Source organism: Xenopus tropicalis, chromosome 6 (assembly GCF_000004195.4).
Source record: "Xenopus tropicalis strain Nigerian chromosome 6, UCB_Xtro_10.0, whole genome shotgun sequence".
Lineage (NCBI taxonomy): Eukaryota > Metazoa > Chordata > Amphibia > Anura > Pipidae > Xenopus > Xenopus tropicalis.
Genome location: NC_030682.2, coordinates 28,269,012 through 28,295,289, shown reverse-complemented (window position 1 = coordinate 28,295,289; position 26,278 = coordinate 28,269,012). Strand labels below are relative to the sequence as shown.

Here is a 26,278-nt window from a genome sequence, read left to right as displayed (position 1 = left end):
ATAATTACCCCTTATTGGGGGCAGAACAGCCCTATTGGGTTTATTTAATGGTTAAATGATTCCCTTTTCTCTGTAATAATAAAACAGTACCTGTACTTGATCCCAACTAAGATATAATTACCCCTTATTGGGGGCAAAACAATCCTATTTTGTTTATTTCATGTTTAAATGATTTTATAGCAGATTTAAAGTATGTTGATCCAAATTATGGAAAGATTCCTTGTCCGTAACGCCCTAGGTCCCGAGCATTCTGGATAATAGGTCCCATACCTGTATCTCCTCGCTAGCCAAGTCTGTTCCCTTTACATCTATCACCCCTGTTTCCACTCTCCCCCTAGCAACTATATACAGTATATAGAAAAAACAAGTTTAGCTGAGCCTTTTCATTGCTTTAACTCTATAAATCTTTCCCAAGAGAAACAGGACAAATGTGTATGATCCTGACCAGAAAATAATAGTTGTAGCTAAAATTTCATGTGAGATTTTCAGTAAAAAGATTTAAAAAATGGGATTTATTTTCTAGAGATAATCATTGCTCAGAGACATTTGAAAACCAAAAAAGTTTAATCAGTTTTGGATTCCTTTTTCCAGCTTGATGAGACCAGTGAAAATATAAATGTATTTATTTTTGTTTATATATAAACCAGTCCCGCGTTATTTTGCATTCCCTGGTCATCGTCGGGTCCTGCTGTTTTAAGCAGCAATCTCCTCACAGCCCCCTGTTGTTCTGAAGCAGCTTGTCACTGCAAATCAGCTTAGTGAACCAATTAATAAATTCCTTCAAAACACATTGCGCTCGTTCTACTAAAGGAACAAGCCCTTTTGTTTTGTTTTCCTCTTTAAATTCCCCCCCGTAATCCTGAAGGTGTGAGCTCACTCTGAAACTAGATTGGGTCTGTGTTTATTTTGTTCCACAGAAACAAAGTTAGAATGTTTAAGTGGAAGAAGAGTCTTTTTTGGAGAATCCCAGTTTTCTTCACGTTTGGTGCACTCTTTGTGTGTGCTGAGTCCCGCCATAAGGACAACAAGCAACCGCCCAGCCAAGGAGGACTCCTGCAAGCTCTGTATTCTCTGAACTCTGCCAATGGGACATTCCTGCACAAGAACAACTCAACAGATATTATATCATTATTGCTGGAAAAAGTTGAATGTCCCAAGAATGTACATGGAAAACAGGATCCTTGCACTCAGGTCAGTAAATATCTAGCGGATTTAAACATTACATGTAAACTTTGCTCTATATAGAACAAAAATATTTCATCTTGTTCTTTGTGTTGAACAAACCTGTATGTACCTAGATATGTTATTTGCACAAATGTAATAATATGTATGAAGGTTCCACTATACAGTTATGTTATTGGATGAAAACAAGTTAAATACGGCATTATATAGATGACAGGTACTAGGGGCATCATATTATATAGTGGGGCTTATTTACTCACACAGATGCTAAATTTTGATTGCCTTTTGCAACCAGTAAACACTTCACTTTTGAACAGTCTACTATAAGCTGGAAAATGACAGCAAACTCCTGATTGGTTGCTATTGGAAACTACACTTGTGCAGTTTGCCACTATGTTTCTAAATGAGCCCTAGAATTGAGATCTTGTCAGTGTGCACTGAAACTCTTTTAAAATTTCATAAGCATTTAGTATAGTCATTCCTGTTATATTCTGCACATAGATTGGAGTTTAATCTACATATCTACATTTTCTAGATCAAATATAAAAGTGCTGTCAGGTTTGAGACATATTGTAATAAAATATATTTATAAAGTGGGGGGTGGGGTTCATTATCCTCCATATTTTGCTCTGTACAGCACTAAGCCTTGAGGGGCTTTTTTGACATCGGATGTCCATCCCAGAAGTTCAGTTCTAACTATGGTATCTAGGCAGAGGCGGAAAAAAAGAGTATATTTCTCAGCTGTTTCTATTAGATGTTTTACTGTATGGATAATCTGATTGCTCAATTAGCAAGTAAGAATATTTGTGATATATGGACACGTTCTATTCACAGACAAATTTAGCCAGCAGTGATAAATAGATTAATTGCCCTAAATTATTTGGAATATATACTTCACATGCAAGCAGGCCCTGATTTGTAGCATGGCCACAAATGTCCTGGCATAGGGTGGCAGGACTCCAGGGGGGAGCATGCTGCCCCCATCTGCATCTAAATTGGGTCTGAAGCACTGGAGAAGTGCTCTCCCCCACACACTGATTCCAAGTGCTCCATATCCAACAATGGAAATTTGCGCATGTGTGTGCCTGAAGGGGAGGGGGTGGGGGTTGATGTGCGGCCTAGGGGTGCCCGATATCTAAATCCAGGCCTGCATGCAAGTAAATCTGGCCTGCTTATAAGAATGTAATTCACAGGATCTTGGCTCTTACGTATTATATCATTCATAAACAAGTAAATCCATCTTGCTTATAAGAATGCACACGGCTCTTGTGCATTATATACTTCTGATAAAACTAAATCAGCCCTGTTGTGAGACTTGAATTACCCACACATTTAAAGACTGCCTCTGCTTGCTTCAGCTGACGTAGGTCGCCTTAACTGCTGGAAATGTTGAACTTCTCATTATCCTGTAATCCCCGAGACCATGAGATTTGTTTCTAAACTAAAGAAATCCAATGATGCAAAAGAAAATCACCTTAGAACACAAGATTAATGTTTACCTTGGAAAATACCACTAGAAAATGTATGAATTCCTCTTTTTTACATCCTCAACAGAATGTATCAGCAGAACTATCTACAGAACAGAACTATCTATAAGCAATATTAATTGGGAGTCTCCAACAGTCCTTCTACCAGAAAGCATCCATTGGACCCAAAGGGACATATGTGAACCTTTAGCCTTACTGTGCTAAAGTACTTTTAAATATGTGTTTCATACTGTATGAATTCTTAGTCTGCACCCAACCTCTAATAAACGTGCTGAGCTATAAAGAAGTATTCCATTGTATCCATTGTATAGGATAGGATATTGAACATAAGCCTGAACTTTTCATTACAAGAATGTTGTACATGTTTAACATGTTTAAACATACTCCCTGTCCATCTCTCTCTCTGCAATCAACAGGATTTGTTTAATAAGTGGTGCTGACCTCCTCCATTTCCCTCAGTTCTAGTTCTTAACCTAGATTTGTTTAATAAACTCAGGGTAAGACAAATGACGCACATCTAAAAAAAAAAATATGCGTGTAACAATTTTTTTGTCTCGATGTTTAGATAATTTTTCACCTTTTCGCAAATCTTACACAGTTAGTTACATAGTTACATAGGGTTGAAAAAAGACCAGAGTCCATCAAGTTCAACCCTTCCAAGTAAACCCAGCACACACAACCTATACTTACCTATCTATACACTCACATACATAAACTATATATACAACCACTAATACTAACTGTAGATATTAGTATCACAATAGCCTTGGACATTCTGATTGTTCAAGAACTCATCCAGGCCCCTCTTTTAGGAATTAACAGAATCTGCCATTACCACATCACTAGGAAGGGCATTCCCCAACCTCCCTGCCCTCACCGTGAAAAACCAACTACGCTGCTTCACATGGAAGCTCCGTTCCTCTAATCTAAAGGGGTGACCATTGGTGCGTTGATTGTTTTTATGGGAAAAAAGAACACTCCTATCTGCCTATTTTTGCAAAGATTTGCTAATTTTTCTCCGGAGTGAAACAGGACAGATTAGCTAATCTAATGCTCATGACTACATTTTACTGTTGATTATATTGTATTTGTAATACTGTCCAAAATATGTTGTAAATGATGATTTATTCAACTAAAGAGAAATGAAAAATATATGTTCCTTGAACTTTTTCTAACTTGGATGAATGTACTTTCAACATTATTTGTTTCTAGTGCCTTCGACCTGATGCCCTACTCTTCATGGTGGGAATAAATAAAAGTAGTGACATTGACGATGATGCAATACAGAAAATATCAGTGGTGCTTCTATTTTATATAATGAACCAAAAGGACTTCTGCACCTCAATAAGTAATCTGACCAAAATGGACTATAAATTCTACCGCAATAGTCTTCTTAAACTCCGAAAAGATGAAGACTGTCATTATCTTTCCCTGAATGAAATAGATGATATTCTCTCTGTTTCAAAGCAATATTTCCAACTGCTTGAGGAAAAACAGGTAAGGTTTGACTTGAATTATTGTTCTGAGTTGTACTAGGGCTGACACAGTAAGATGCTTTAGTTTGTGTGTTTTTTGTCTGTCCATAATATGTGGTTGTAAATAAATATGAAATTGTGCACAATGAAAACAGGTGTAATTCTAAGCAACTTTCCATCATGTTGCTCCCCAACCCCTTGGATGTTGCTCTCAGTGCCCCCAAACCAGGGAGTTATTTTTGAATTCCTGACTTGGGGGCAAGTTTAGGTTGAATAAAGATTGAAACACGATTTACTACCAAATAAAGCCCCCTGTAAGCTGATAGCTGATATTTGGCACCTCCATGAACTTTTATGATGCTTGTGTTGCTCTCCAAGTCCTTTTACATTTGTCTGTGGCTCACGAGTAAGAAAAGTTAGGGATCCCTGTCTTAGACTATTGCCAATTATAGACTTCTGTGCTATTTATTTCAATCCATTAAAACATTAACAGCCCCACGTGGACAGGCTGTTAATGTTTTTAATGTGTTGAAATGAATCACAAATGTGTAACTATTTTTGAAATGCACAGAAGTCTGTAGTTGGCATATGTATTACCCTACTTTGGTCACTAGAGGGTTCTTCTGATAACTACTCTATAGTTTGTTTAATTTGTGTTCCTGTTCGCTTTTTCTTTTTTCTTTTTATTTTTATTGACTGTTGTCCCAAAGTATGGGTCATGCATCATCCAAGGAGACTTATATAATTTCAGTAGATGGTACATTTTCATTTAACATTTTGAATCTCTTTCAGTGTACAGATGTGATTTCCATGGAGGATGCATTTGCAATGGTGGGCAGTACTGCAGTCGATGAAATAAAGCTTCCCAGGCTCGCTGAAATCATCCTTACATTATCCCTTCAGCGTGTCTGTATAACAAGAAAACAATTTCCAAATGCAGAATTCTTCACTGATTTCATTTTCCAGTCGTTCAACAGAACTAATGACCTGTATGCCCCAGGTAAGCTGTTGTTATTGTCACAGTATGTTACCTTGGAATAGTTTATCTTTCAACAGTGATGTTTCATTTCATGGCCGAATGGATCACTGTATAAAAACATTTCTTAAAAAAACTATCCCACTATAAAGCATACAGGATGCTACACCAAGGTATATTTGCTTGCGTTAGTGTAAAGAAAATGATATCTGTAACTCAAAAGTGAACAGTCCTGAAACTGGTCTTGCGATTTGCACGTCTTTTACATAAAAACAGGTTTGGTTTTATCAGGGGCATCACTTAAGCTCACACTGGATTTATTGCTGGCTACAGTCTTCTCCATTTTGCTCAGACACCAGCAGATGTCCCTGGGGGCCACCCTGACATTATGGCATTGTATAATGCAGCCTCCTGCTGGGGGAATGTCTGCTGGAGTTTGAGCAAGGTAAGGGGAATGCTGAGCAATGTATTTGTTATGGAACCTTCCAGCAGCACATTAATGCTCTGAGTGGAGGTTAAACATAGGCTAATAGGCCAGGCAAAAGTGATTTTTTTAAAGCATTAGTTCTTTGCATGTTATCAACATCTCTTATTAGGGTGAAGACACACAGAGCTACTAGTAGCAGCTACTTGTCTGGGCTACTACAATAGACAATGCTGATCATTTACTGATAACTGTCTCTATGTGTGTTTTAGCAGAAGCAATTCTCAGTATTGTCTATGGCAGAGTTTTTTTTGGCGTTTAGCAGCCGTGACAAGTAGTTGTGTTTTCACCCTTAGGGCTCTGGCCTCTCGAGGCAACTTGCGCGATCTCGCTGAAATCGTGCCACCGCGTATGCCATCCCACCGGCGATTTACATTTTCGCCGGTGGGATGGCAATCCGGGGAGATTAGTCATCAACGAACAGGGAGTTTTGTCACGGGCGACTAATCTCCCCGTGTGCCAGAGCCCTTAGATTAGGGCCTTCTGTATCTCTTGTATACATAACTGGTTGTATTTTTGAATGTTATCTATTATGTTTTATTTCTTAATTAGATATTGCTGAACTTATTGGGGAACTTAAAGCAACTGGTGACTGCAGTAAGTTAAGCAACAGAAGGAAATCAGTAAGGTCTGTAATACCACAAAAAGACAATGAACTCTTGTCTAACACAAATGAAGAGAAGGGACATGACCACAGTGACATCTATGAGGTGGAGGCACACTCACGCTATTGGCATCAGGTAGGGTTAGGGCATCAGGTAGGGATGGCCAGGGTTGATGAGAGTTGGAATTCAAGACTTGTCAAACAGAGGTTTGGTAGTTGCCAACCACTTTATCAACCACATTCTGCAATTCAGTTCAGTTGTCACTAGGGGATTTTGTACTTTGTTTAGACGTTTTTTTTAGACCTATTTGTGAATTGCACATCATGGCTGATGAGATGGTGATATCTTCACACAGTAGCCATTTAGAATATTTTTTGCAGTCCTATGAACTCTGTATTGGGTATTATATACTGAGTGATGTGTACCTTGCTTAACCTTTAGCAGCTTTATAAAGTTGTTTTGCTGTACCTTATTTCATTTTCTTTGCTTAACTAATTGATATCAAATCTGTGATTTGGTGAGGGGTATGTATAAGTACCCGAGTACTGAGCTAAAGAATGTTATTGCATATGGGGTGTTATTTATTTCATATTCCCTGTGGTTAAACTTCTGCACACTTTTTTGTCTTTGTAGCTTTTTTATTTTTAATTCAATTGTTATCTGCCAGAACTATTTGTTGGTAAAAAAATTCTAAGCAGACACAGACATTCTATTTAATAATGATCAGAAATCCAAGGACAAGCAATTTAAAGTGGCAACATCTCATGATTTACATTTGGAATATGCACACTAAAAGTAGTAGAACAAAGGGAACATACTGGGTCAAACTAAAGCTGCCAATACATGTTACGATACGATGTAGGCAAGCGAGCGGATCTTCACCCGATATCCCCACCTACGGGTGGGTGATATCAGGGAACCTGTAGGCGATCCGACTGAATTTTCTAACCTGGCCGATCGATATCTGGCCAATTTCAGGCCAGATATCGGTCGGCCAAGTCCCTCCTTTCTGCCCCTACACGGGCTGATAAGCTGCCGAAGCGGTCCAAGGGACCGATATCGGCAGCTACAATCGGCCCGTGTATGGGGACCTTAACTCTTCTGCATCTGACATATTATTGTACAACGCTCCTCACAAAGCATCTTGTTAGCTTGGAACAGTTTTTATAAATCTTTTGTAACCCATTTGGCTGCGAAAACAGACAATACCAGCTAGATTTAGAGCATGGGGTACATACTGTAGGATGGGCTTTCGCTATGTGTAAATATCCTTTACTTAAGCTGTGTGCAAAGTAATATAAAGAATGGATACCAGAAGGTTTATTTATGGTAAAACATAAATCAACTTGTTTATTGTCCAAAACAATTAGTCCATGGGGTTATTGCAAATACTCACTCAGAGGAGTTAGCTGCTAAAGGCACAGGGGATAGAGAGAGATGGTGTCCACCGGTTTATCCCACATCTACAGAGTCTGGGCAGGGAAAAGACAACCAAACAGCACGGCACCCCTCTGGGGAGTAGTCTGGACAAGTATCTCAGGTCCTCAGGATGTGTACCTTAGCTATTAAGGATCCCAAACAGCCAACTATGGATCAGGGATAGGAACTAACCTGATACATGTGTCTTAACTGTGGTCCTACTCTAAGGCAACAGTGCCTGTAAGGAAGGGTACTTCCAGCTAATCTCTCCTGGTTTGAGCCAGAAATTGCTCTTTCTATCTAGACTGACTATCTCACTTTCCTAGAAAGTGCTCTTAACGATGTTCTACTATTCTAGCTAATCCTCGTTCATGGGGTCCCTGTTCCCCGACTTTACTAGAGTCAGATGGTTCTCTAGGGTAAATGGCTTACTGGGGCCCTGTTGATCCCAGGCTCAGTGGAACTTCCACCTGAGTCAACAGATGCAGCCCAAGAGGAGGATCCACCCCTTTGCTAAGCACTATATTAGAGTGCAAGGGGAGTGTTCTAGCTATGAACCAATAAGGCACTTAATGCAAATATCAAACTGGATACATGGGTCTTTGCCTAGTAACAGGATAAAGAAGGAACTGGTAGGGTTTAAAGCCATAGGGACATATTAACCCTATGGGCCCCTACACTAGAAAATGAATGGAGGCTCCTGGTCAGCCTGAAATACTGTTCTTCTTCTTGCTTCTATACACTTGAGTATGCCAACGTACCCTGCTTTGCTACAAAGATTAGAATACATGCACCAGCCATGCCTGCATCCAAGCAGGAACATTACAAAAATTCAAACCACAGCCATTTCTCTGTTCCATCAGTTATAATAGATCTACTAGCCCCACTGTAGCTAGATGGATTGGGCCATGTAGTAAATAATTTTATAAAATATGCCTAGCTCTAGCACATAACACCCTCAAACTTTTGTCTTAAATTTAATATTAAAAATATTTGACTTTGAACAGTAATAAGAACTTTTATTTGGTTATTTATTTTGATATATTTCCGGAATGCTTTCTAATCAATGTTACTCTTACTGTGTTTCAGACTCACTCCTGTTTCTCGGTGTATGAACTTGTGAAAGTATTTTTTAAAAACAGCCATTCTCCTGTTTCCAAAGAGCAATTTAAGCAAATTAGTCCGGCAATAATTCATCAGCTCCTTACTTGCTCATGCCCGCCAGCAAGCAACGGAACCACGCGGCTTGCTCCTCCCACCACATTAGAGAGTGCGTTACCTACTGCTTTCTTATTCTCCTGCTACTTCTTTTATATTATTACATGTGTGTAAAGCTTAAACATATTCCATAATGCTTTTTCTATATAATAATAAAACAGTACCTTGTACTCAATCCCTAATTAATCCTTATTGGAAGCAAAATAATTCTATCGGGTTTATTTAATGTTTAAATACATTTTAAACAGACATTTTAAGCAGAAATTACAAAAAGATCCCTTATCTGGAAAGCCCCAGGTCCCGAGTATTCTGGAAAACAGGTCCCTTACCTGTACAGGTATCGGAAACTTATCTGAAAAACCCATTTTCCAGACAGCTCCGAATTATGGAAAGCCCGTCTCCCATAGACTCCATTTTAATCAAATAATATAGAATTTTAAAACTGATTTCCTTTTTCTCTGTAGTAATAAAACAGTACAGGTATCGGACCCCTTATCCGGAAACCCGTTATCCAGAAAGCTCCGAATTACGGAATGCCCGTCTCCCATAGACTCCATTTTAATCAAATAATTCAGAATTTTCAAACTGATTTCCTTTTTCTATGTAGAAATAAAACAGAACCTTGTAATTGATTCCAACTAAGATATAATTAATCCTTATTGGATGGAAAACAGTCCTATTGGGTTTAATTCATGTTTTATTGATTTTTTAGTAGACTTAAGGTATTGAGATCCAAATTACGGAAAGACCCCTTATCCGGAATACCCTTGGTCCCGAGCATTCTGGATAATGGGTCCTATACCTGTACCTTGTAACTGATTCCAACTAAGATGTAAATAATCCTTATTGGATGCAAAATAATCCTATGGGGTTTAATTAATGTTTTATTGATTTTTTAGTAGACTTAAGGTATGGAGATCCAAATTACAGAAAGATCCCTTATGCGGAATACCCTTGGTCCCGAGCATTCTGGATAATGGGTCCTATACCTGTACTTTAAATTACCCTATTTATGTTTCCCATTATAATTTGGAGCAATTTTGCCAGCTCTGATTTGGAAAATGAATAAAATTGGTTGAAACCGATAGTACCTAAAAAATATCTATAAAATATAGAAGCTCATTTGATTTGCTTTTTACTTTATATCTAGTTATGAATACATTTTGTACACGGTTCCTAGTTTGTTTTGTTTATCTAAAAGCTGTCTAACTATAAGTTTCAATTGTAATTTTACATGATATAACGTATTTATTATTATTGGACAGAATATGGCTACAGCACAATCTCGGTGCTGCTTCTCACAATTGGATCTATGTTTGGCGCCACTCTCATCATATTTAGCTCCTGTGAGGAAAACTACAAACTTATTTTACAGCTGTTTGTAGGACTGGCAGTTGGAACGCTCTCAGGGGATGCGCTTCTTCATCTCATTCCTCAGGTAATGAAGGAGTCTTTGATGACTGATATGATGTTACGTGAGATGGCTGGACACTCCAAATATTTGAACCCAATTATCTGCTGATTCATTTAATATATACGGGAACATGGAATTGGCTCTTTGTGTAGATGACAGGGTCAAACACAGAAAGTGAGTCTACGGGGCAGATTTACCAATGGTTATATATTGATATTTTCTATGATTCATGTTTTTTGTGCTAAAAATACAATTTTTAATGTAAAAAGCACATTTTTCACCATTTATTATATATCAAAACCACAAAAAAACACAATTGTTAAAATATGCCATATAAAACTGTCTAGCCCATGTAGAAGTCAGTAGGTGCTGTTCTAGGCAAATTGTAAAAATCTTTATTTAATTCTTCAATTTAGAGGTTTTCTGTGGGTTTTTTTTATGAAATTGAAAAATTCAAGATTTTCGTGTTCTTTTCATTTTTATTCTGCATTTTAATTCGTTTGTGGTTTTTCAATTTGGATCTTTTAATAAATTCCTAGGCATTTGTGGTTTTAGTGGAAACTAGTTTATGTGTGGTTTCAAATAAAATCAGAATGTTGATAAAGAGGCCTCCCCAACTGCTGTAATTGACTGATACTTCTGATACTATTAGACTAAGCTTCTAACTAGACATCATTATTTTATCTATTTGGGTCATTCATTCTAATGTGGTGACAGTATTTATTTCCCCTCTCTTTGTGTATATATTAACCAGCTCAGCTAAGTAGGAATTATTTCAGTGAGGGGTGCAACCTGATGGACGTTGCGCTTTTTCATCTCAGATACTATGTTATTGGATTAAATAGAAATCTCATTGCTGTGGCTCCCCTGGATTGAGTTAGAGAGAGAAAAGTTGGGACCCTCATGAATTTTCTCCCAAGGGGGTTGGGAGCCAGATCACTTATCCCCCCGTCCAACCTTTCCCCAAGTAGTTTCCAACCTAACCCTCCACAGTTCTCCAGTACGCATTAGCTGAAACCTCCTGTACAAACCACTTAAGTGTTAACTAGTGATGAGCAAATCTGTCCCGTTTCACTTCGCCGAAAAATTTGCGAAATGGTCTAAAATCTGCAAAATGTGTTTGTTGCATAACTTTTTTGTCGCCGCGTCTATTTTTGCAGTGAACGCAACTTTTTTTGATGCAAGACGAATTTTCCTGCTGCTAATTTTCAGGGAAGTTTTGCAAAACAATCCGCCAATGACGAAATGCGGATATTCACTGCGAAGCAATCCCTGGTGAAAAAATTTGCTCATCACTAGTGTAACCCTACACAGCGAACAGTAAGGAAGAGAGAATGCTCAGGTTGTATATTTAAACATACTGTGCAGGCCCAAATGTTCCATATTTTCATTGTGAAATGAGAAAAATGTGATACTCTATATCACTTGTTACCAATGCATTGTCATGTTACATGGATACTGTAAGCTGAAAAATCAATAAACAAGAAATATACAAAATAAAAATCTCATTGAGAAATTCCATGTAGAATGGCATTTGCCTATTTTTATTTAGCAAAAACGGTGACATCTAATTTGGAGTCCAATAAAAAGAAGCATACACACTCATCAAGCTCAAAATAATGCTCTGTTACAGTAAGTCTTTAGTAGAGTTCTGTACCATAATGAGTAGCACTGGTAGGAGTTTTGGGTATGGGTGTGGAAAAGACTGGTACTATTTCTGAAATACATCCCTACTGAATGAAGACTAAATATTGCCTCCAGCAGGTAACTGCAATTTCCATTTTTTAGGTACTTGGTGTACATGAAGTTGTCACCCATGAACATCATATGCAACAAGGAGACTACATTTTTGAAGAGAATGAATATTTGTGGAAAATAATGGGGATGATTGGAGGAATTTATGGATTTTTCCTGATTAACAAGCTTTTTTTCCTTCTTGTTTCATCTCCAAAGCAGGTAAACATTTCTGTCAATCTGGAACATGCCAATAGGTTTTACATTTACATATAAGGATAGAATAATACAAACTCTTTTTACCAAGGCGATCCAAATTCCTGCTTGCTGTAACTGGTAATGACACGCAAGGCCTTGAAAACACGATTTGGTAATATGCTTTAGAATTAAACATTTCTGTACTAAATTTAAACTTATTATTATTATTATTATTATTATTATTATTATTATTATTATTATTATTATTATTATCAATACTACTACTACTACTACTACTAATAATAATAATAATAATAAACACACGTGGGGGAAATTTATCAACATTAGTTTTTTTTTATGATTCAAGTTTTTAGGGCTAAAACATTTAGGGCTCAAAAACTTGAATATCTGATATGACATGATATGTATATATATCCCAAAAGGGAAAGTTGCGCTCAACCAATAAATTTTAAACCATTAGGTGGGGTATAGTATATTGAAGCAGTAGAATGAATTAAACAATCCCTGTTTTGCTTAATGGGGAGGACATTTCTTGGTAATGCACAGAATGTCTTAATGTCCTATATATATTGATAATGGGTGAGTGCAGAGGATCTCTTGTTTTAATGCTTATACATGTTGCCTGTGTGTTGTTGTCTATATGTATTTTGTGGTCACAACCTCATTGCACCCCCGCCTAAAGGTATAAAATTTAGTGGTTGAGCACAACTTTCCCTTTGTTGCTATAGTTTATACAGGAGCAGTGGCCAGCTCCATATTGTAGCTCCCTCCCTGCCCAGCCACAGTCAGGTGATCCCAGTGGAGCCAATAAAAGGGCAACCATTTGGGGGTTTTAACCTTTGTTAAATGTATATTAAAGCAGTAGAATTATTAATGAATCAGATAAGTCAGTGTAGGGCTGGCCTGAGGGAATGACTTTGATGTAGTTGGCCAGCTTGAAGTATATTGCAATATATGGAATTTCTTGGTAGCATAATGCACAGAATGTCTTCATGTCCCATATATATCAATAATGGGTGAGTGCAGAGGATCTCTTATTTTTATGCTTATACATGTTGTCTGTGAAAAAACTAAGCAATGCTTATTTGCCTAAGGCCTAAGACAACAGCCTTAAAGGAGGCAGCATGCGTATAGTTTTAATCGATACTGAGAGACATTTCAATCATTAATCTAACTACATTTTTATTCTCTGAACACACTTTTTTTTATCTCATACTCTCTTCTTCCTTTAGATTGTAAACCTACAGGGTATTCTTTACCTTTGTTTTTCTTATTTGTAGGGTCTGTCATTAATGAATGGACACTTGACACATTCACATGATCTACCACTGGATGCTCATTTAGGAGATCAATCAAGGAAAGCAAAATCTAGCTCTACCATTCAGCTGGTATGTTTCTTATTCTAATAGCCTGTATTCCCTAATAACCTGTATTCCCTATATTTCCTTCAAAAAGTTGAATTTTTCCCATTAAAATGATTGCTTTTTATTTTCCTTAATTATTAAAACTAAGCCACCAGCCCAGGAGACCAAAGCCACCCATTTGCCCAACTCCCTGTGTGGTGCCTTGAGACTGTTCTGTCCACCACTAGAGAAAAGTTTATAAATCTACAATGTATTGTTTGCTATTAGTTCCAGTAAATACTGCTTTCCCTTGGTGCCATTTGGTGCCAGTGAGTTACAGGAGAAAGTCTTTATGGTGCAGAGACAAAGTCAGGGTGCAATATACACCTGATATCAACATATACATAGGGTTAATTTTGAAATGGCATTCTGCCTATCTTTTTGCAAAAAGCCCCTATAGTTTTGGTTATATTTTGCACCAACCAAATTGGAATGGAAGTTCAAGACTTTAACATTACAGATGATCCCACCCTTTTTTCTTGATAGCAACTGTGAGAAGTTATATAATCAATCACTTAGAACAACACCCCCCTGTACTAAACTACATTTCTCACATTTTCTCCACTAGCATCATCTATTCCAATAAAGGAAACCATGTGCCATAAACCTAATAGCAGCAACGAGGAAAAGAAAGAGCTCTTTTAAACAGAGCTTATTATAGCTTTTATATTGACATTGTTTATGTCAAAGGGAGGGAAGACTAGCAGTAAGGGTAAAAACAAACAATAATCGTTAACATTTTAATGCTGAGAATGTATTTAAAATTTATAGATTTTTTTTTATTAAAAAGGATAGAGCGCAATATAAAAAAAATCCCCATATTTCATCTTATATTAAACTTTCTGCCCCTTTAAATATGGGAAAAACCTAACATTTACACTTTTTCTCTGACTGTTATTTGGTTTTCTTTCTATTTGGTACTTAAAAAGAGAAGTCCTGATGACTGTGAGCATTCTGAAGTCCCAGAAACTTTACCTGTCAGGCCTAAAGCAAGAAGGAAAAGTAAGTAGCCTGGAAACAACCACAGTATAAGCTATGATATAATTGGGGTCATCCAAGCCAACCTTGGGCTGCCGGGTTCCAATAAATCATAACTGTATAGGTTTATTCAGTGCCTTTCATAATTCTTTAGAATTTGGAAACTTTGATGTGTCATTTCAATGCTGCAAGCCAGCTTAATACTTTTTATAAGCAAAAGTAATCTTCAGGTGGTGGGTGTCCAGAAATCTTAAAGGAGAAGGAAAGGGAACAGCTAAGTAAGCTGTATCAGAAAGGTCTATGTAAATACAGCCAAAAGCTGAACTGAAACCTCTATCAAAAGAAACAGGATTTCTTGTCTCCTATTTTGTAAACATGTTATTAGGGTATCTGACTTCTGCTCTCAGAAAAATCATTTTTTCCTGGGGCCAGAGTCTGCACAGCTCTCTGCTCTCTCCCCTCTCCTGCTCCCCCTCCCACAAAAATGCTAAGAACTCCCTCCCCCCTCCCTTAGGGATGTGTGATCTTTGCTATAAGGGCTGCAGCAGGAAGCTACAGAGACCAAGCTAAGGGCTAGAGCTGCAGCAGGAAGCTACAGAGACCAAGCTAAAATGGTAGCTGCTATCTTAAACAAACAGAGAAAGCTTCTAGGGTTCTATACTCAGGTAATGCTTTCTGCAGAATAAATATAGCATTCTAGGTGGCACTAATGTGTCGAATCTATTGGCAGTAAAATGCCAAAATGACTTTCCTTTTCCTTTAATGCTTGATAAATGTAAGCTAAAGGTAAGTAAAGGCTTATGCAGTAAGGCTTGTGCCGTTTATACTTCAAACAGTTTTCTTTGTTCTTATGTTATAACTGTAAAGTTTATTTTCCAGACAGATAATTTAGTGACAAAAAGCAAAGATGAATTTTCTTTTCAAAATATATTAGATTTTCACAATGTACTCTTTAAGGGACTGATTTATATTCTGAAAATACAATTATTCTACATAATGCAGTTTTATTTTTCTGTTTTAGGCAAAGGAATAAGCTTACTTGCCATTATGATTCTGGTGGGAGACAGTCTTCATAACTTTGCAGATGGAATGGTAATTGGATCAGCGTTTTCATCCTCAACCGAGACCGGTATTGCCAGTACAGTTGCCATTCTGTGCCATGAAATTCCTCATGAAATGGGTATGTTCCCGTTACCCAGTGAACACTTTAATAAGGCTGTGTCATAGGATTTCCATGTTGCATGCAATTCTTTGTTTAGGTTTATTTTGCTTTACATAAACTATGACCATGGAAAGACCAAAGTTTCTGCTGATTGTATCCCTTTAATCTTAGCAACCAGGCAGTATTTTCAAAAAGAGATTTAAAAAAGATGGAACAGGAGGGCTAATTAATAAACAATAAATATAATACATTTTTGACCTTAACTTTAATCTATTTCCTAGTTGTTGGCACTAATGAGCAACAGAATTTCAGGCTGGAGAGAGGCAGATACGAAATGCAAACACACAGTTTGCAGCAAATATCAACTTTATATAACTGGGTGTAAAGGTAATATAATTATAACATGCAAGCCCCTGAATTTTGGCTCCAAGCCTAGGCACACCTTTCTCTCCCAGCAGTGCACTGGGGCAGCCAGCCAATCGGGTTCCTCCCCAGTCTGTAACTGGCCTGGATGATGTCACAGACTGAGAAACAGGAGAAAGTGTTCTTTGATCCCCTACATTACATTTGAATGTAATACACTCGTCAGCCCACGCAATCCCTCTTGAATCTCCACATCAGCTAATATTATCATTCTTCAATAAACTCTCTTATATTAGGGATCAGTTTATTCTTTCTGACCAACTTCTCTCACATTCAAGCTTTTTAAAAATCTTGACAGGTCCACAAAAAACCTATTTGCCATCAGTCTTTTTCTTGTTATGGATATTGAAAAAATACTCATTCAACCCTCATGGTAGCCTGCCTTGATTGCTGCAAGAGATGAGTCTGAACTGTACCAAGATTTTTGTACTTCAGTCCAACTCTCCAGCTTGATTGTAGTGCAAGAAATGACTCATCCTGGGTGCCATTATTTTTGTTATATATGTATGTGTTTGTGGACTTATATATGTGTTATACACTGTGTATAGGGGAGCTTACATCCCAGCCTCAAATTTTACCTATCATAGGGTTTTCCCATGAATGGAAGTTGGGCAGTATCTTGGCCACAGGAGCTATAAAAACTAATTTCTGTATACAAGTAACTCACTCAGCAGGCGGTGCCTGGAATGGTGTATAGATGTGAACACTGGACAGTAGTAAAGTGGAGAGCAGCCATTGAGAAAGTGGGAAATTGGCCAGATATCAATCGGGCAGGTTAAAAGATTTAGTCGGATCGGGGACTGCATTGGCTTGTTGATGCTGTCCCCGAACCGGCTGTGCCAATTCCAACCGTTACAGGGCCAAACGATAAAATTTGCCTATATTTGCCCGATATCACCCACCCAGGTGGGGATTTTGGGAGAAGATCCGCTCATTTTGCGACCTCACCAAGCGAGCGGATCTTAACATGTATGGGCACGATAAGGGGTATATTTATCATGCTGTGTAAAAAGTGAAGTGAATAATTACCGGTGAAAGCAATTAGATTTTAGATGAATTGTTGATTGGTTGCCCTGAGCAACATGGCACCGTTAATGCTCGACTCCACTTTTCACAAAGCATGATGAATATGCCCCAAAATGTGCTGAAGCCTGCAGAGGGAAGCCATGATGGAGAGAAGGAACCAGACTACCATGTTTTGTGTTGGTGGTAACTATAAATAATCTGTAACTGTAAATAGTGTAAATATTGTTTTAGTTTAAATGATAATTTAATTGGATCAATCATTTGATTTATTACTCAATGTATTCCCTTTAATATACACTTATTGGTGTGGATTATTTGTCTGCTACTCAAAAGAACTGTGACCCTTGTAAGTGGGGTGAATAATATGATTAATAATATAATATTAACTCTTACAGTAGCTGCAGGACAAGTTTGCTTACTCATTGTATCATACTTTCCAAATAATTGTATTTCTTAAATAAATGTATTTCTTAAAGGTGAAGACACCTGGGGCGATTAGTTGCCGTGACTTTTAAAAGATAAAATAATAATGTATCCACATAGAAACTATCTGCAGGACTGACTTACTTAACCAATACAGAATATTCTCCATTCATTCCTATAGGATTCTTAGAGGCATATTTATCAGATGGTGAACTCCAACTTTTACCCATTGATAAATATGCCTCTAAAAATCCCAGAGAAATGAATATACAGTGGGAGAATTCATTGCACACTTTGCTAAATTTGCCTCTTTGTGTTTACACACTGGAGGAATCAATGACCCCTATTTTAGGTGTATTTCACTGAAATGAGCATGTGAATTTTTTTCCTGGGTATAACTAGCTTTGAAGTTGGCTGGGATTCAACTAACATGAAGAATATATGATTTATTGATCAAATGTAAAAAAAAAAAAATGTATCTTGATATCCAAGTTAAAGGGGCAGATTTATTAACATTCAGATTTTTGTGGTTTTCTAATTTTTTGAAACCACGAAAACGAATGCTGGAAAAAATACGAAAACCATGATTTTTTTTCATATTGTCACAAAAATTGAAAACCACTAAAACCACAAAGCAAATATAAAGGACACCCGTCACTGAGCTCTACTTGATCTCGCCAGCTTTTACATGGCATATTTTTTCTTTTGAATTTGTTGCAGTTTTGTCGCATGATAAATCTTGAAATAATTATGTTTTTCTCCTTGACAAAATTGTATTTCGGCGCAAAAAAAAATAAAAATCGTGAATAAAAAATGAACATGACTAAATGTCCCCTTAAATATTGGAAACCAACCCCCTCATTGCATACTTTGATATTTTTTCTGTTTAATAATGTACATACTGTATTTATGCAGCATTATATTAAATGAAAACAATTCACCTGTAAATCTCACTGTATGAAATAAGGTTTTATTCTTTACCTTTCAGGTGACTTTGCTGTGTTACTGAATACAGGACTCTCGGCAAAGATTGCCTTTTTAATGAATTTCATAAGTGCATTAACCGCCTTTGCAGGTCTTTATATCGGCCTCTCACTTTCAGCCAATCCTGATGTTCAGATATGGATATTTGCTGTCACGGCTGGGATGTTCTTATATTTGTCACTTGTTGAAATGGTAAGAGTAAAGCAATATTTTTTACAAGTATTTTACATTAAATTAAAAGTCTTAATAGAATATAAAATACGTATAATATGGGCATCCCTTATCCGGAAACCCCTTATCCAGAAAGTTCCGAATTACGGAAAGCCCATCTCCAATAAACTCCATTATAAGCAAATAATTCAAATTTTTAAAAATTATTTCCTTTTTCTCCGTAATAATAAAACAGTACCTTGTACTTGATCCCAACTAAGAAATAAATAATCCTTACTGGAGGCAAAACAATCCTATTGGGTTTATTCAATATTTAAATGATTTTTAGCTGACGTAATTATAGAGATCCAAATTACGGAAAGATCCCTTATCCGGAAAACCCCGGGTCCCGAGCATTCTGGATAACAGGTCCCATACCTGTACCCTAAAGCCCATGAGCATTTAAAACAAATTCTGTAAGAATCGAAAAATAAGAATGTTGAATAATGATTTGGTTAGTGAAGTTTCCCAATGTTAACACTACAGATAATAGGAATGAGACTTATTGCTTCCAGCACCCCAAAAAGGCAGAAATCATTCAGACATGAAATTGATTTGCAAAACAGTTACATGGAAATAAAATATTTTCTCTTTGTTTTGGGTCAGAAATCAACAAAATCCCAGCATTGCCAGTCATTAATATAAACATTTTCTAACTAATTCCTTTATTTATAGTTATCTGACCATCTGTTTTGGTTTAAATTTTTCTAAGTAGTGTTTCAAAAAGGCACCAAAAATTATTTATACAATAAATCAAAGCTTTCAAAATAATTTATGACATGTTCCTTATATTCATATATATATAGAGAGAGAGAGTGAAGATATTATGATTACATTTATATAAACTTCCAAATATATTTGTATTAATCAAATAATAAATAGCATTCTAAAGCCAAATATCAATATGGTTGCAGAATCATTATGTTTGATAAAATACAGTATATACAGTGGTATATATTTGTTATATAAAAAATCCTCTCTGTCTTTCTTTGTGGCTACCACTTGATTGCTCTAACCTGTTATCAGTTAGGGACCCTGGTGAATATTAGGAACTATATGAATTCACAGGTACGTGGCAGATAGCTATGGATCATATTGGACTCCGGGGAATGTGGATAGTGTCCATCTCTTTTACCCAGTCAAAGTGACAAAAAGAATATTGTATATAAAACAGTATTATTATTATTTACATTTATTTATAAAACATATTCCGCAGCACTGTAGTATCCCTGTACTTTCATATTATATATTCCATTCTACTGGATGAGAGGGTTGAACTGGCCTGCCAGAGTACCAGGGAATTGCCCAGTGGGCCCAGGCACCTTGGTAGGATAAATCCCCTCAGGTCTTTCATTTTTTTATTAATAATTCAAATGGGCCTCAGACGTCAGGTCCTCTGGTGTAGGCCTAGGAGCATAGTCCACCCCAAAAGTGTATGACTGTATGACATATTTATGACTAATATTGATTAAAAAAACCTTATATTTTCCATGTGTTATGTATATGTTCCAAACTGAATGACAAATACACGACTCTTTTTTTTCCCAGCTCCCTGAGATGATTCACGTACAAACACAACGGCCCTGGCTGATGTTTTTTCTACAAAACCTGGGACTGCTACTTGGCTGGCTTTGCCTGTTACTGCTGGCAATTTATGAGCATAAAATTCAGTTTTAGAGAGAAGCCCGACTGGCAGTGATACAGTGTAAATGTGGGATTACATGTTCTTTGTGTCTTTAATTTCACATTTAATTTCTTTTTTGACAAGTTTTCATTAAGCAGGATGAGAATGAATTGTTTAAAATCTTTTTTTACTATTAAAAGAATTCCAATATGTTGTTTTTCAAATGTTTTGGTTTTACATTAATATGATTTGCATGGATTTGCTGCGTGTTTTGCCATTGGCGGATTGTTTCACGTAACAGGCGCAACAATTTGCAGCTGAAAATTTTGCAACACAACAAAAAAAATGACACGTGTCAAAACAAATTCTTGCACATGTCATTTTCCAGGGCAATGTGCAGAGATGCCGTGCAGGGAGGGAAATCAAATGTGGGGGTAAGAGATCCCAAACTAGGGGTGGCAACAGAGGTACCTGCCTAGCACCCCCTCACTGTTGCACCATAGGCAGGTGCCTCTTCTGCCTACCCTTAGTTCCGGCCCTGACAGGGAGCAACATCCAAGGGGTTGGTGAGCAATATGTTGCTCCCGAGCCACTGGTTGGGGAACACTGGTTTAGGGCATGGCTGTGGTCAAAAGTACCCAGATTTCTGCAGACCATTTTCATCAATTTGAGATGGCATAAGCACAAAAGCAGACAATGAAAAGAAAAAGAAAACTATTGAGCAACATTGTGTAGTCTCAGGTGCGCAACCGCATCTCCCTATCCATATGCGCATCCATTTATCTCAAATACGAAGCACTGGGGACAGGACGCACTAAAGTTTTCTGCACATCCTGTCCCAGGGCTTCGTATGTGAGCAAAGTTCAGGTGAGGCTGGGTGGCATGCCACCCTAGGCCCAGGCCTTTGTGGCCTTGCAACATATCCAGGCCTGTGGGTAAGAAGGTAATGACAGTTATAGGTTATAGTTATACCTATACCTATACTGCAGACCCAGTGACCTTGGGGGTCCAGAGGGCCCGGGACATCAGGTCTGCTGTATGTAGTTTGCCGTGTACACAAAAACTGCACCTCAAAAAGCATGCAAGATATAAACTGGCAGGATGGGAGATGGACCAGAGAAGGGATGTGGGACAAAGGGACAGACAAAGAAAGGGTAGAGTGAATGAGGAGGCACAGAACTGGCATTGCGGATTATTACACATCACTGGTGGCGCAGCGGGCAGGGCTGGATTTGAAGTTTGGGTGCCCCAAGACCGCCCCCTTTCAGCACCCCCCTTTCAGTGTGGCCTTGCCACAAATCCGGGCCTGGCAACGGGTATAGTCTAACTGTGATGTCACAGTCTCATCTCACGAGACTGTAACTAATTATTGGAAAGAATACTGGAAGGAGCCTGGAACAACTGAAGATGAGTGGGGCAACTAAAGGCAATCAGGGACATTTAAGCAACAAGTTGGGACAGAAGACTATGCTATGGAAATCAGGACTGTTAACCTTAAAGGGGTTTTTCATCTATGAGTTAACTTTTAGTATGATGTAGAGGGTGATGTTCTAAAACAATTTGCAGTTGGTCTTCATTTTTTATTATTTGTGGTAATTATTTTATCATTGGTTCAGCAACTCTCCAGTGTGGAATTTCCACAGCTATCTGATTGCTAAGGGCTTGTTTACATTAGCAACCAGGCAGAGGTTTGAATGAGAGACTGGAATATGAATAGGAAGATAAGTTATTAAAAGTAACAAAAATATTGTAGCCTCAATGTAGCCACACAGAGCAATAGTTTTTTGGCTGCCAGGGTCAGTGATGGCTATTCTATAACATACTGAAAGTTAACTTAAAGGTGAACCGCCCCTTTAATGTTTAGAATCAGCAGTATATGGATCCTCCGCAAAAGATTTGGCTGAATACTGAACCGAAATATAACCCTACATATGCATATTCAAATTTGAAATAAAGAGAAAACATTGCATCATCTGCAAACAAAAAATTGTCACATTCAGCAGTCCAGAGCTTTGAAATCACAAGAATCAGCTGAATTCTTAGCTGAATTGGATCTGAACTCTAAACATTCAGCCGAATCCTGCAGTTTGGCCAAATCCCAAACCAAATCCCTGGATTTGATCCCTATTTGTTTTTTAAACTCTTTATTTATATTTTCTAACAAGTTGAGAGTGCTGAAGTAAGAAATAATGGAGGAGAGGGGCTCAGATGGAAGGGGAGACAGGAGAGAGAGAGAGAAAAAGGGGGAACAATAAAAATCAAAATATCAGATATCAAATATTTGGGTTTATAGTTAAGTCCGGGGGTCCGTGTCTGCTTTGACTTTGGTTGGCTTTTTGAAGAAGGTGTACACAACACACTATAATTGCTGAAGCCTCACCAAGTCACTGATTTACGATGGCCAAGGGCACAAGCCCTAGAGAACTGATTAGAGGGTGCTGCGCTAATTATGGTCCATGCACAGAGAACTTGTTGTAAATATTGTACACTTTGGTATAAAAATGCCCCTCTATGTACAAAATGAGCGTAAAATAATTCAGAACTAACTAGGCAATACCAATTCTTAGCCAGCAGATGTCACTGCTAACTGATTCGTAAAGCCAGCACATTAATTTCCATGCTGATACATTCTATGCAGGGCTTTACAGAGATGATCACTGATGATGATGATAATTATTATTATTAAACATTTTTATAGAATGTCAACATATCTTGCAGAGTTGTAAAATAAATGGGTGTATATATTAAGCGTACAAGAAAACATAAAACACAAACAATAATGGAGGTAAAGAGGTTATACATCACTCCCTGCATCAGTAGAGCTTACAATCTAATGTCCCTATCACATTCACGCACAGTAGGGACAATTTTATCAGGAACCAGTTAACCTGCCGGCATGTTTTGGAGTGTGGGAAGGAACCAGGGTACCAAGAGGAAACCCACGCAGACAAGGGAAGACTTGGAGATTTCTTTTATACATAATGAAAGAAAATATCATTCTGAGCACAGTAAAGTACAGTAATTAAACATGACATTGATAAAAACATTTTCAGATCAGTGTTTGTTTATTACATTCTGCTTTCTGGTTCTGCCAGTGTAACAGGAGTCAGATCTAACCCACTAACCCACAATATATATATGCAATTCATCATTTAGGCTGTGGGGAAGGATAGTTCCAAGTATGCAGATCCTTTTCACTAACACGTTTTCTGTTTAACATTTGCAGATACTATTTATTTACATTATATACTTGGAGCTTTTCTGGCTGCTCTTTGTTCTCGAGGACTAACCCTGTGTGGTATGGTTCTTCCATATTATGTTATTAGTTATGAAGATGAAATTGGTGACACAGCACCCGATATTCAGCCTTTTAATGTGCTTTAAATAAAATATACTAAATCATCCCAAGTGGAGAAATCAGTTTGGGATCACCTCTTTTAATACACCATCCAATCCAGTGGAATAGTTTATTTTATTTAGTGAAAACAGTGCATGGACTGTGAAGGAGTATTAAGATGGTAGCTGCCAAAGCTCATGACATTTGCACATCTATGTGAACAAGGTATTTATCCTGGTGGATAGATCCAAAATGGTGACTGTCTTCAGCTCCTAGTGCCGCAGAACCAAGGTGCAAAATATGATTATATATGTATAGGGAGAAAGAGAGAGAGTAACCTGACATAATGGTGAAGTTTAACAAAAGGCAAGAAGACTTGAGACTGGACATCTCTAATATATTTCCAGAAAATAACCTAAACAGTTACAGATATGGGATCCATTATCTAGAAACCCATTATCCAGAAAGCTCTGAATTATAGAAAGACCGTCTCCCATAGACTCCATTTTAATCAAATGGTTGAGAATTTTAAAACTGATTTGTTTTTTCTCTGTAATAATAAAACAGAACCTTGTACTTGATCCTAACTAAGATGTAATTAATCCTTATTGGATGCAAAACAATCCTATTAAGTTTAATTAATCTGTTATTGATTTTTTAGTAGACTTAAGTTATGGAGATCCAAATTACGGAAAGACCCCTTATCCGGAATAGCCTTGGTCCCAAGCCTAGGTCCTATACCTGTATTACACGTCTTTTGTACATGTGAATTTATTTTTCCCCTAGGACCACAACTGATTCTCTGTGCCCAGGTCAAATCCACATGCCATAACATTGCCCCGTCTTGCTGTCCATGGCATTGCCCTGACCAGTGTTCATATGGTTTTCTTCGAATGACCTGACTTTAAAAGTGTTAAGGTGGCCATGCATGAACCAACATCGGCTGCCCCCTTGATTAAGGGGCCAAAACAATGATCTACTTGAATGATATTTGGCCATTAAAACTTATATCAGGATACAAGACTCTTAGTTGGCCACTATTTTGAAAAAATCCTCAGCCCAAATTGTACTGCCATCTTGGAGCCAGATCTGCTCATGGTGCCTGTATGGATGGATTCATTAGATTGACTTGCACTCTAGATATAAGAGGTGGGATCAATCTAAAGGGATTTTGGTGTCATTGTTCTGCACTTTTTAGTGAAAGAAATAGCATTAATCATTCAACCTATAGGCAGGATGCATGTCCAATACAATCAATATTTATTGAGCCAATCATGAACACAGGTGCATACTGCCCCTTCATAGTAACAAACAAAAAATAAATCCCCAAAAACAAAACTAATAAATTAGTTAATAAGTAACAAGGCAGCACTAAGATATACAAAAATCAAGTATATAAGGTAACCGTACCAAAATGATTAATTGGCCCGGGTGTACAAACCCCGGGCCCGCCACCAATGAATACACAGTCTCAATAAAAATAGATAAATCAATCAATTCTCACCAAAGCCGATGTATGGTCCGGGTGCTTAAGCCCCCCCTTAAAACTTCAGTCTTTATTCATTTCCTTAAAAACATTGTGCCTGTGCATTGTACAGGCACAATGTTTTTAAGGAAATGAATAAAGACTGAAGTTTTAGATACTATGGCTGTCTGGCGTGCTAACTAAAAGCTGTATTTCATACTGCCCCTTCAACCTGATATTAAGTCACATGTATGCCTGCAATCTCCTCTGCAGTCAGTTGTGCTTAAAACTATTTTCATAGAAAACCATAGTTGAGCTCTGCGCTGCTCATTCTTTTCTTCCTTCTGAATATGCATCTTTTGCAGAAGGGGATTCCTGGAATTGCCACCACCTTCTGTTTCTACCACCTAGCTTCAGGGTTCCCTTTGTCCCCGGTGTCAATAGGTGCAGTGCACTTGCCCCCAAAGAACTGGTTGCAGACGCCAGTTGCACGCTGAACACTGGAAATGGCGCCAAGCAGACTTCTGTGTCCAATTTGCAATGAAATGCATGCGAAAATGCTGCATTGTGGGAAAAGAGCATAGCGATTGAGCTCAAAATTGCAACTGTGGACGTACGTGGGCCCTATTGTTTCCCGGGGTCACTGGGGGCCATTTGTGTGACAGCCTTAGAGAAATGTTTAAAATAACTATTAATCCAAATTTAGTACAAACTAATTTCTTCCATTCCTGCATATTAGAGGTGACTCCACTCACACAGCAACATGTATAGGAGTGGGATCACTAGGAGTTATGTCTGTCACAGAATGTTGCGTCATTGCTAGAGGTTATGTGGCCTATTTTTTTTGTTCTCCTTTTTGATGAATTACTGCAGCAGTTTGGTGCAGGTGTGATACCTTTGGGCTGCTGTGTCAGCATTTAGTACATCTGTGTTTCAGCAGGACCCCAGCAGCAGCATATATACAGTATTTTCTACATGGCTGCACTGGATATTCTTGAAACTACGACAGTATGTCTCATACACTGATTTT

At 37.7% G+C, this 26,278-nt stretch overlaps 1 protein-coding gene across 1 annotated transcript; it reads left to right on the top strand.

Annotated features, from left to right (window-relative positions):
• The first annotated feature begins 776 nt into the window (after positions 1-776).
• slc39a12 (solute carrier family 39 (zinc transporter), member 12) lies at positions 777-20,670 on the top strand. The gene is made up of 12 exons (XM_002939000.5): positions 777-1,191; positions 3,882-4,166; positions 4,937-5,144; positions 6,157-6,344; positions 8,718-8,898; positions 10,112-10,284; positions 12,049-12,216; positions 13,494-13,601; positions 14,546-14,618; positions 15,616-15,774; positions 18,617-18,804; positions 20,371-20,670. The coding sequence occupies exons 1-12, from the start codon at positions 931-933 to the stop codon at positions 20,497-20,499; spliced, it is 2,121 nt and encodes a 706-aa protein (XP_002939046.1). The 5' UTR covers positions 777-930; the 3' UTR covers positions 20,500-20,670.
• Positions 20,671-26,278: the final 5,608 nt, after the last annotated feature.